Source organism: Schistocerca cancellata, chromosome 1 (assembly GCF_023864275.1).
Source record: "Schistocerca cancellata isolate TAMUIC-IGC-003103 chromosome 1, iqSchCanc2.1, whole genome shotgun sequence".
Taxonomy (NCBI): Eukaryota; Metazoa; Arthropoda; class Insecta; order Orthoptera; family Acrididae; genus Schistocerca; species Schistocerca cancellata.
In genome coordinates, this window is record NC_064626.1 from 139,729,381 (window position 1) to 139,742,252 (window position 12,872).

The 12,872-nt window shown below is 43.4% G+C and overlaps 1 protein-coding gene across 1 annotated transcript in view; it reads left to right on the forward strand.

The window, feature by feature from the left end:
• LOC126166925 (putative ammonium transporter 1) overlaps nt 1–12,872 on the forward strand; it is a 334,629-nt gene that overhangs the window by 209,088 nt on the left and 112,669 nt on the right. Inside the window, exon 4 of the mRNA XM_049920442.1 lies at nt 4,160–4,387. Within this exon, the coding sequence (XP_049776399.1) occupies nt 4,160–4,387 (228 nt within the window). The remainder of the gene's footprint in view (nt 1–4,159; nt 4,388–12,872) is intronic.

Sequence of the window (12,872 nt, forward strand, 5' to 3'; positions counted from 1 at the left end):
AGTTCCATAGTGCTTAGAGCCATTTGAACCATTTAGACTCTGAGAAGCTCATCTGCAGAAACCAGCACGTTTTTAGGAAACAGCGGTCATGTGAGACACAGCTGGCCCTCTTTGTGCATTACATACAACAGGCTCTAGATACCGGCTCCCAGGTTGATGCTATATTTCTCGACTTTCGAAAGGCGTTCGACTCAGTTCCGTACTGTCGCTTGCTCCAAAAAGTACGCGCTTACGGTCTATCAAATGACATATGCGTTTTGATAGAAAGTTTTCTGACAGACAGAGAGCAGTATGTCGTCCTGAATGGGGTAACTTCAACAGAAACAACTTCAGGTGTGCTCCAGGGCAGCGTAATAGGTCCACCGCTTTTTACGATTTACATAAACGGTCTGGTTGATGGTACTGACGGCGGCATTAGACTGTTTGCCGATAATGCTGTAATCTACAGGAAAGTAGTATCACACGAAAATTGAGAACAAATCAATGAGGATTTGAAAAAAATAAATGCGTGGTGTGGTGACTGGCAGTTATCTTTCGATATTAGTAAGTACTGCGTATAACAAGACGAAAATCCCCATTAACATAGGAGTACAAAATAAATGCCCAGTCTCTGGAAGCGGTAACATAGGTCAAGTATCTGGATGTGACTATTCGAAATGATCTCAAATGGAATGATCAGATTACAGAAGTAATGGGTAAGGCGAACTCTAGATTGCGGTTTATTGGTAGAGTCCTTAAGCGATGCAGTCCTTCAACAAAGAAAATTGCTTACAGTTCTTCAGTTCGTCTGTATGGGACCCTTATCTGCCTCAGGAGATTGAGAAGGTCAAAGAAGAGCGGCAAGATTCGTGACTGGTACATTTAGCCATCGTGAGAGCGTTGTAAGTCTCATTGAAAGTTTGAAGTGGGACCCACTTGCAGATAGACGACGCGCTAAACTGAAGGGGCTGCTCACTAAATTCCGAAATCCGATCTTCACCGAGGATGTAGAGCACATATTATTACTTCCAACTGTCAAATCGCGCAATGGTCACCATGCAAAGATGAGGGAATAAGAGCTCGTACTGAGGCGTTCAAACAGTCGTTTTTCCCTCGCGCGATACGCAGGTGGAACAGAGGGGAGGTAATTATGACTTTGGCGCGAATTGTGCCCTCCGCCACACACCGCTTGGTGGCTAGCGGAGCATATATGTAGTTGTAGATGGGATGGACCTGATCAGCCAAAATTGTAACATAATTCTCTGCGACCTTGAAGATTAGCAATGGGACCCGTGGAATTCCAAGATAAGGCTGCCAAATCATCACTGAACCCCCGCCATGTTTCGTTCTTGGGACGTAAATTCGTCCAGAAGATGGAAACAGTGTGCAGCGAGGCTTATCCGACCAGATGTCCTTTCATCGCCCAACAGACCACATTCATATGGCTTTGGCACGACGTTTTCCTGTTACAGCCATTTCCATTACTGTAGAGTGGATCTGGCATTCCAGATCTCCCAGAAATTCCTTGATTATGGAGCTCCCTTCGTGTTGTTTTGTTGCTGACAGCGTTAGCGAATGCGATATCCACACTTCAGCAGTGACTTTTACTGCTGTCGTCCTATTATTTTTCGTCACAATAATCTTCAACGACCGTCCGACAGGACCACTCAACACACACTTCCGTCCGAGTTTCGACTCAGTGGATGATGATATAGAGATGAGGTGTAAATCACCGATACAGTGGCTCTTGAAACGCTAACTACTTCGCCTACCTCGGTTGCGAAAGTACCCACCATACGAGCGCCAACAATTTGCCCAAGTTCGAATTCACTGAGCTCCGACGGAGTGGACTCACAACCACACAGAACATTGTTCTCATCACGACTGACATTTGCTATGTTTTGATAAAACTGTACAGGTGCCGTTCGTTTTCAGATGCAACGGCGCAGTCTAAAGGCTTGGCTAGCATCTGAATTTACACTCTAACAAGGGAACCTCCCCATCGCACCCCCCTCAGATTTAGTTATAAGTTGGCACAGTGGATAGGCCTTGAAAAACGGAACACAGATCAATTGAGAAAACAGGAAGAAGTTGTGTGGAACTATGAAAAAAAATAGTAAAATATACAAACTGAGTAGTCCATGCGAAGATAGGCAACATCAAGCACAATGGGAATCAAGGAGCGCCGTGGTCCCGTGGTTAGCGAGAGCAGCTACGGAACGGGAGGTCCTATGTTCAAGTCTTCCCTCGAGTAAAAAGTTTAATTTTTTATTTTCAGTTCATGTGACAAACTCTTATGTTTTCATCACTTTTTTGGGAGTGATTATCACATCCACAAGAAAACCCAAATCGGGCAAGGTAGAAGAATCTTTTTACCCATTCGCTAAGTGTACAAGTTAGGTGGGTCGACAACATATTCCTGTCATGTGACGCACATGCCGTCACCAGTGTCGTATAGAATATATCAGATGTGTTTTCCTGTGGAGGAATCGGTTGACCTAAAAACTTTCAGTCGAGGGAAGATTTGAACCTAGGACCTCTCGTTCCGGAGCTACTCACGCTAACCACGGGACCACGGCGTTCCTGAGCTCAGGCTATCCTTGATGTTCCCTGTCTTGCGCATGGGCTACTCAGTTTGTACATGTTACTAATTTTTTTCATAGTTCCACACTACTTCTTCCCGTTTTCTCGATTGATCTGTGTTCAGTTTTTCAAGGCCTATCCACTGTGCCAACTTATAACTAAATCTGAGGGGGCTGCGATGGGGAGGTTCCCTTGTAAGAAAGAAAGGACTCCCCACGAAGGAAACATCCGAATGGGACGGAAATAGGTAGATGTGACAGAAAAATTGGATTATTTATCCAACAGAAAGAACTTCACAAATTCAGCATGTGAGCTACGCTTTCGTCCACCTGTGGCCCTTGTGCAAGCGGTTTCTGAACTTGGCATTGATTGATAGAGTTGTTGGGTGTGCTCCTGAGGGATATCGTGCCAGTCTCTGTCTAAGTCGCGCGTTAGATCGTTAAAACCACAAGCTGGTGGGAGGGCCCTACCCATAATGCTCCAAGCGTTCTCACTGGGGGAGAGATCCGGCGATCTTGCTGGCCAAGATGTGGTTTGGCAAGCACGAAGATAAGCAATAGAAATTCTCGCCGTGTGCGACCTGGCATTATCTTGCTGAATTGTAAGCCCAGGAGAACTTACCATGAAGGGCAACAAAGCAGGGCGTAAAATATCGTCGACGTACCGCTGTGCTGTAAGGATGCCGCGGGGTGACAACCAAAAGGGTCCTGCTATGAACTGAGTTGGCACCCCAGACCATCACTCCTGTTTGTTGGGTCGTGTGCCGGTCAGCTGTCAATTTCGTATCCAATCGCCGTCTGGGGCTTCTCCGGACACGTTTTCGGCCTACAGACTCGTTGACTGGAGTAGAATTGTCTTCAGTGACGAGTCCCGCTTCGAACTGAGCTCCGATGACTAGCAAAGACGTGTCTGGAGACACTCGGAACAGTGGTGGAATGCCAGTCTGACGGCTCGACATGAATGGTGCTCTGGGGTGCCATTTCGTTTCATAGCAGGACTTTTTTGTTTGTCATCCGTGGCACAGTTACAGTGCAGCGGTTCGTCGACAAAGTTCTACGACCCGTTTTGTTGTTTCAGCAAGATAATGCCCGCCCGCACACGGCGAGAGTTTCCACTGGTTGTCTTTGTGCTTGCAAAACCCTAACTTGGCCAATGAGGTCTCCGGATCTCTTCTCAATTGAGAACTTTTGGAGCGTCATGGGCAGGGTCCTTCAACCATATCGGAATTTTGACGATCTAACACACCAAATGGGCAGAATTCGGCACGATCTCAGAGGAAATCCAACAACTCTGTCAATCAATGCCAAGCCGGGTAGCTGCTGGCATAACGCCAGTGGTTGACCAATGCTTTACTGACTTGCTCAGTTTATTAAGCTCGTTCTCTTGAAAAAATCATCCAATTTTCTTTTTTAAAAAGTTATTTATTTTTTTAATTTTAGTATTTCTCTTGAACACAATGCAATTGGAAGACGTGTTGTACTATGGTAGCTCGTGTAAGTAATTTTTCAGAAGTTATTGCTACCCATGCTGTTTAGAAATGTCACAGTGTGCCACCCTGACCTGCTGACAACATTAACACTGCTCGTGGTCTTGGCAGTCGTGAGCGCGCTCTTCTACTGGCTGGTGGGCTACGCGCTGGCATACGGGAAGGGCAACCAGTTCCTGGGGCTGGAGCTGTGGGCCAGCGTAGGCCTGCCCAGCGACAGGATGGCGCACTGGTTCTTCCAGTTCGTCTTCGCCGCCACGGCCGCCACCATCGTCTCCGGCGCCGTCGCAGAGCGCTGCCAGTACGTCGCCTATCTCATCTACAGCGCCGTCATCTCAGGTGAGGCCGCAGCTTATAGCGACCGTCTGCACATGACAAACTGTAACACCACCCAGTCTTTATCGTATGTTGTTGTTGTTGTGGTTTTCAGTTCGTAGACTGCGCAAGTCTCTTCATCTCCGAATAACTGCTGAAATCTATATCCTTCTCAATCTGCTTACTGTAGTCATCTGTTGGTCTCGCTCTACGATTTTTACCCTCCACAGTTCCCTCCAATAACTGAATTGATGATCCCTTCTTTTAGTCAATTTCTCCCATAAATTTGTTTTCTCTCCAGTTCTATTCAGTACCTCCTCATGAGCTATGTGTTCTACCCATCTTCAGCATTCTCTTGTAGTACCACATTTGCAAAGCTTCTATTCTCTTCTCGTCTAAACTATTTATCGTCCACGTTTCATATCCAGACAAATAACTTCAGAAAAAACTTCCCAAGGCTTTAGAGTGTTCATTTTACGAGGTGCATTTGAAAAGTCCCTCCAAAAATAAAAACTACTTACGTGTTTGGGGTAAATCTTTTTTATTTTTCGACAAAGTCTCCTTTTAGACTTATACACTTCGTCCAAAGCTGTTCTAATTTGTTGATCCCTTCCAAATAATAGGAATTGTCCAAGTCTGCAAAATAGCTATTAGTTGCTGCAATCACCTCCTTGTTTGAATAAAATCTTCAAATTGGGGAACAAATAATAGTCCGAGGGAGCCAAGTCTGGAGAACAGGGGAGGACGTGAAACGAGTTGCAATCCTATTTCCATTAATTTTGCGACCACAACTGTTGGTGCATTGTCGTGATGGAAAAGAACTTTTCTGCGGTTCAATCGCTGGCGTTTTTCTTGTAGCTCGGTTTTCAAACAGTCCAATAACGATCAATAACATGCACCTGTAATATTTTTATCTTTTTCCAGATAGTCGATGAGGATTATCCCTTGCGAATCCCAAAAGACAGTCGCCATAACCTTTCCAGCCGAAGGAATGGTTTTCGCCTTTTTTGGTGCAGATTCTCCCTTGGTAACACATTGTTTAGATTGTTGTTTGATCTCAAGAGTATAGTAATGTATCCATGTTTCATCCGCAGTGACGAAAAGACACTTAAAGTCCTGCAGATTCTTCCTGAATAGCTGCAAACCATCCTTGCAACACTTCACACGATTCCGTTTTTGGTCAAGCGTGAGCAGTCACGCAACCCATCTTGCGGATAGCTTTCTCATGTCCAAATGTTTATGCAAAATATTATGTAGCCGTTCATTCGAGATGCCCACAGCACTACCAATCTACGTACCTTAACTTTTCTGTCATCCAATGATTTCTGGAGTCGTAACTTCCACAGGGCGTCCAGAACGTTCGGCATCACTTGTGCCCATGGCCACTCCGAAAATTTTGAAACCACTTATTAACTGTTCTAATCAAAGGTGCAGACTCACCGTAATGTTTATCTAGCTTCTCTTCAACCTCCCGAGGCGTTTTGCCTTTCATAAAGTAATGTTTAATCACCACACAAAATTCATTTTCGTTCATTTTTTGACAATCACTCGACTTCCTTGATTCACACGAATGCCAAACACAAAGAAATTGACCAATATGGCTGAAACTTGGTGTGCGTTCTTTCCAAAGATGCTACTAACTAAACACGGCCTCGATACGCGCCGGTGGTGCCATCTCTCGGACTTTGCACGGACTTTTCAAACGCCCCACGTAACTGGATACATTTGAATATCTCAAAAGCTACATACCGCCCCAAAAAAGTTATAATTCCAATGTGTTTATCTCCGAGGGGGACATCCAGCGACCTCACACCCCACCCAGTGCGTCGGTGGCGGGGTGTCACTTTGAAATCTTCAATGAGAAACCACTTTTGTACCGCAGATTACGACTCTACGGCAAAATCTACATACGTTTTCTCTGAAGCAATGACTTCGCTTCGCCACAGATGGCGTTGTATTCGGAGGAATAGAAATGATTACACAGTGGCACGTGGGGACCCATCTCCATGTTGCGAGGGTAGGACAGGCCAGTATTTGATAACTTCTAATTGGTAACCCCATTCGCAGAGTTGTATTCCTCCGACATATCGAACACAGGACTACTCGACGCGCCACCGTGGCCGTGTAGCGAACTACGAGCTAACATAACTGGCAATACATTGCGACCGGAGCTCACGCATCGTGCAGACGTAGAACAGTTACTGTCTCTAAACATTACAATATTTGTGCAGTTATTATTGCCTGGACACATACCTATCATTTGGAGAACAGAAGTGCAAGTGGGCGATGAATGTTGCAACCACGTTTGAGGAAAAGATAAGGACTAGTATCTTAGTAATCAGTATTACAGTCTTACAAAATAGTGATAATAATAATAATGAACCTCAAAAATAATTTGTTTTTGTAACCGTAACACAATCTAATCCTTTTGTTTTTACCCCCTAGAAAATTTTATTTTGACCCTCAGAATATAACTAGCCCCCAATTGAGAACCACTGATCTGTGGCATAAGCCTTCGCACAAAAGCCTACCGCGACGAACTTGTAAGTTACGACTAGAGAGTCTGCAGAAAATCGTATTCACAGATTATGCCAGTACGACAAATAATTTTACAAGTAAGTCGATTATTATCACAAACACATTAGGCACAGGATTATGCTGAAATTGGAGCAGAGAGAATGATTTATTTTCGCCTGACTTGTACACCTTTTTTTCTATCACTTGTTGGGTGAGTACAATGCATAATTATAATCCACTTTCTCGAGATTAGAAATAGATGTACATCTCGTCTTAAGTTTAAATAAAAGTTCAATATGTTAGGTCCATTTCGTACGTAGCAACATGTGGAATAAACATGCACCAAACGCAAACTCATAGCGGCCGCTATTTTTCTTTGCGCAGTATTCGAATTTAGCACAATACATTACGTAATACAGAAATATTAAAATCACCATGACCATAATGAAATTATAGGCAGTCTATCATGAAGCTGACTATTGGCGCTATGAGATGTGTGTAAACGATTTTTTTTTTACCGAATAATTTCTTTGAAATCGTTTGAGAAAGATTATAGTCCAACCGACGAGCGCGCCTCCGTTCTGGCAGAATAGCCGGAGTGGGCAGAGAACGTTTCGGACGCATCCCGCATCTGTATAGGTGACAGGCAGCTGAGGGGGCTGCCCCTTCGAAACATAGGGGTCGACTCGTCGAAACAGGGGGGTGCACTCATCCAGCGCTGAAGAAGACAAAGCGTTTCTGCGCACTGGCCAAGTAATCTTGCTCGAGCTCTAACCATTCAAGTTCCACTCAAACCACAGTAACTGCTCAGGGGCCACGTCATTAGTATCAGTGCGTAACCACCACCTTAACACATCTTTTTGCCACGTTTGTGCGATTGTGCACTAAACCTTGCTTCAGTCGTTAATGCTGAAGTGTGTTGAAACGGCGTATCAACCCCTTGCAATGAACATCTCCGTGAGTTCACATAAAACAAAGCTTTACAAAGTACTCTCTCATGCATAACATAAGGTAATGCATTACCAACTTATGATCACATTGTACTTTTTATAAAATCAAATAATCAAAGTTCACGTGTTTTAATACACTAAACTGATCTTTGTCGAAGTACCAGGCCTTTGCTCAGATCTCTCTTCCAGGAACATGCGACTGTTACTATTACAGTGATAGGCTTTCAGTCAGACTGAAGCTGCACTTGGGTGGCTCAGTTGGTCGTGCGTTGTCCTTGAAAGAATCCTAGTGCGACCATTTCTGACGGTGGTAAGATCGTATGATACCCTTTACTTATGGTGCCTTACGTTGATAACCAGGTTCAAAATGGCTCTGAGCACTATGGGACTTAACTTCTGAAGTCATCAGTCCCCTAGAACTTAGAACTACCTAAACCTAACTAACCTAAGGACATCACACACATCCATGCCCGAGGCAGTATTCGAACCTGCGACCGTAGCGGTCGCGCGGTTCCAGACTGTAGCGCCTCGAACCGCTCGGCCACCCCGGCCGGCTGATAACCAGGTCTTAACCTATTTCACGATGTTACGTTGATATGTTTGGAAGTGTCCATGGTCTATGAAGAATGTATTGATTCATCTACGACTAAACATCTCAGAATATCTCATTCGAACGTCGGAAAACACCTAAAACATTATCAGCGCAAATTATGAAATCCCTCATTTCAGTTATGTTGTGTTAATAGTAAATTCTTTGTCCTGTTATTGAATGCCCGCTAATCCGATAGACGTGTCAGTTTTTCAAGGTTCTTTTTTTTTTCGAGAATAGTTGACAATTTTCCACAATGATCAAGCGCTACATACTCCTAATTAACCAGGCGAGCTTAACATTTGTCCCGCACTGAACAGAGATGTGCCATCCAGACATTTATCCATTGCGTTGTTCTAAGGCTTCCATGTATCACTTCTTCGATATGTTTCGAAATGTAGAGGCCTGCTTCTCTACAGCACTGCCACCTCAGATGAGAGAGGAAGAATTCTACAGAGGAGATCGTTTCGTTGCCATTTATTTTAGCTCCTACGAAACTTTAATCTTGTGGTCGAGTACTTCAGTTCACGGAAACTTAAATAAATCCAAAAAAAGACCAGCCTCAATCTTTGGTCGCACTACTTTGCGTTTGCGTCATCTGGATTTCCACACCTCCAGCTACAACCAACCAATGCCTCTGACTAGATCTTACCTTCGACAGAAAGCTAACATGGAATGCACATCTCCTTACCATCCAACACAAAACTCGAATCCAACTAAAACTATTGAAACTACTAGCAGGACGCACCTGGGGTCTACATCCTTTTACCATTATCTTCACCTATATGTCGCTCAACTGCCCAATCCTCACCTCCGCCAACATTGCCGGGATTTCTGTCTCCCCTATATTCTATAAGTTCCTTAAAATCCTGGAAAGACAAGCACTCCATCTGGCCTTCCACATCCCCCTACCCTTCCTAACTCGTATCCTGTACCAACTCATCCACTCCCCTCACCTGCAGCACCATCGACTACAATACATTAATTGCCAAACACTGTCCCGGCACCCAACATGCCAAACACTATTCACCAGTCCACGTACCCCGTTGCGCTACTACATCCATATACCACCTTTCATGCACGTTCGTGCCTTATCTGTTCAAAAAGACAGATTCTCTTGGCATCTTCCTGAGAGACAATCTCCACTCCTTCCAAAGTAACAATGTTAGTGTAGACTAGATGTGATTTGAATTGAAAGTAGCAGTATCGACAGCAATAATTGAGACAGTTATACCAAATAAATTAACAAACGACAGAGATGATCCCCATGGGTACACAAAACAGATCAGAACAACGAAAAAAGTATGCCAAATTCAAACAAACGCAAAATTCCCAAGATTGGCGATCTTTTACAGAAGCTCGAAAGTTAGCGCGGACTTCAGTGCGCGATGCCTATAACAGTTTCCACAACGAAATTTTGTCTCGAAGCCTGGTAGAAAATCCAAAAAAATTCTGGTTGTATGTGAAGTATGCTACCAGCAAGACACAGTCAATGCCTTCTCTGCGCGATAGCAGTTCAAAAATGGTTCAAATGGCTCTGAGCACTATGGGACTCAACATCTTAGGTCATAAGCCCCCTAGAACTTAGAACTACTTAAACCTAACTAACCTAAGGACATCACATACACCCATGCCCGAGGCAGGATTCGAACCTGCGACCGCGATAGCAGTGGAAATACTATAGAGTACAGTGCTGTGAAAACAGTGTTACTTAACACAACATTCCGAAATTCCTTCGCCAATTAGACGAAGTAAATATTCCAAAAAAAGTTGAAAATGTAAATATTCCAGAATTCGAATCAAGAAGAGCTACAAACATGAGTAGCTTTCAATTACAAGTAGATATCCTCCGAGTCGTGAAGCACTCTTCCGGTCCAGACTGTATACCAGTTAGATTCCTTTCAGAGCACACTGATGCAATAGCTCCACACTTAACAATCCTATACAACCGTTCGCTCCACGGAAGATCTGACACAAAGATTGGAAAGTTGCACAGGTCAAACCAATATTCAAGAAAGGCAGTTGGAGTAATTCACTAAATTACAGGCCCATATCATTAACATCGATATGCAATAGGATTTTATAACATATATTGTATACGAACATTATGACTTACCTAAAAGATAACGGTCTATTGACTCACAGTCAACAGGGATTTAGAAAACATAGTTCTTGTGAAACACAGCTAGCTCCTTACTCACACGAATTGTTGAAGGAATTTGATATTGATTCCATAATTCTAAATTTCTAGAAGGCTTTTGACACCTTCCTCACAAGAGGCTTGTACTCAAATTGCGTGCTGATGCAATATCGTTTCAGTTGTGCGACTGGATTCGTGATTTCGTGTCAGAGAGGTCACAGTTCGTAGTAATTGACGGAAAGCCATCGAGTAAATCAGAACTGATGTCTGGCGTTCCCCAAGGTAGTGTTTTAGACCCTCTGCTGTTCATGATCTATATTAACGATTTAGGAGACAATCTGAGCAGTCGTCTTAGATTGTTTACAGGTGGTGCTGTCGTTAAGCATTTAGTAAAGTCATCATGTCGAAACAAATTGCAAAACGATATAGAAAAGATATTTTTACTGTGAGAAAATTGTCAATCGACCCTAAATAATGAAAAGTGTAAGGTCATCCACATGAATGCTAAAAGGAACCCGTTAAACTACGGTTACAGGGTAAATAAATCAAATTTAAAGGCAGTAATTTCAACTAAACAACCAGGAGTTACAGTTACGAACAACTTAAATAGAAAAGAACAATATGAAATGTTGTGAGGGAAGGCGAACCAAAGACTGTGTTATTGGTAGACCAGAAGATGCAACAGATCTAAAGAGACTGCCTACAATATGGTTGTCTATCCTCTTTTGGAGTACTGTTGCGCGGCGTAGGTTTCTTATCAGACAGGATTAACGGAGTACATCGAGAAAGTTAAAAGAAAAGCAGCGCGTTTCGTAGTACCGATAAATAGGGGAGAGAATGTCACGGATATGATGTAGAATTGGGGGGGTGGACATAATTAAAACAAAAGAGTTTCTCGTAGTACCGATAAATAGGGGAGAGAATGTCACGGATATGATGTAGAATTGGGGGGGGTGGACATAATTAAAACAAAAGAGTTTCTCGTTGCGGCAGGATCTTCTCACGGAATTTCAGTCAGCAACTTTCTTCTCCGAATGCGAAAATATTTTGTTGACGCTGACCTACATAGGGAGGAACATCCATCATAATAAAATAAGGGAAATTAGAGCCCGCACGGAGAGATATAGGTGTTCGTTTTTTCCGCGCTCTGTACGAGATTGGAACGATAGAGAATTATTGTGAAGGTGGTTCGACGAACCCTCTGCCAGGCACTTAAGAATGATTTGCAGAGAATCCACGTAGATGTATATGTAGATCAATCCCCTCCCGCCGGAATATCGACCAACTCCCACCCAAAACGCCGAAATCCGTCCCTCTTTGCAACAGTAGTCATGACGTTCCACCTCACAGCATCCTTCCATTTTTGTCCATCCGCCTTCCTCCGTCTAGCTGACTTTTCATCACCACCTGCGGTTCCACAGAACCCCAAAGTCATACTCATTATTTCTCCTCCACAATATCCGTGATACTGTTCATGCATCACCACCATCCCGATTTCACCATAGCATGATTCAAATTATTAAGAGTGACTATATCTTAACTATACTATAAAATCACCTACAACGTTTACAAAAGTCGTGAGTATTCTCCAACACGGTGTTTTTTAAAAATCTTCAATTATTATCATTCGCTTTTACGTAAAAATCGTAAATATTGTTCACCAACGTGGTTTTTAAAAAGTCATTTATAGCTATCTGTTTTTCTGTGTTTTAAACCATCTTTTCTGTTGTTGTGGAGTCCTTGGCTGAGGAGCAGTTTTATCCGCTGCCAACCGGCACCTTTATGGGTAATTGAAAGAACAATAAAGAAAGTTCATTTTAGCCATCATGAGAGGGGAAATGACCAACCAAGGCGAGTGACAAGCGCTACAAAAGAGGTGTTACCTGTCACGAGGAGAATTTCTGTTGAAATTCCGAGAGAGCACGTTATGAGGTGAGTCCAGCAACGAATTGCTTCATCCCATAAACGTCTCCCGAAATGACCATAACCCTAAAGTTAGAAAGATATGATATTTCACAGAAGCTTATTGACAAGCGTTCTTCCCCAGTAGATGAAGAACTTTAAGAAACATTTAAAAAATGAGACAGGAGGTGCACTGATGGGACAATAGACCCACATTCAGGTACAAATCCCCACTCGGACATCGAGTTTGGGTTTTCTGCTGTTTCCTTAAATCGCCATTGCAGTGAAACGGGCACAGTCGATATTCTTCTCCATCTTTTCCCAGTTCGAGGGTAAATTCCGTCATGCATGTCTTCGCCATAGACTGGACGTTAAACACTATCTTCCTTTCTGGAGTAAAATTGTTGATGT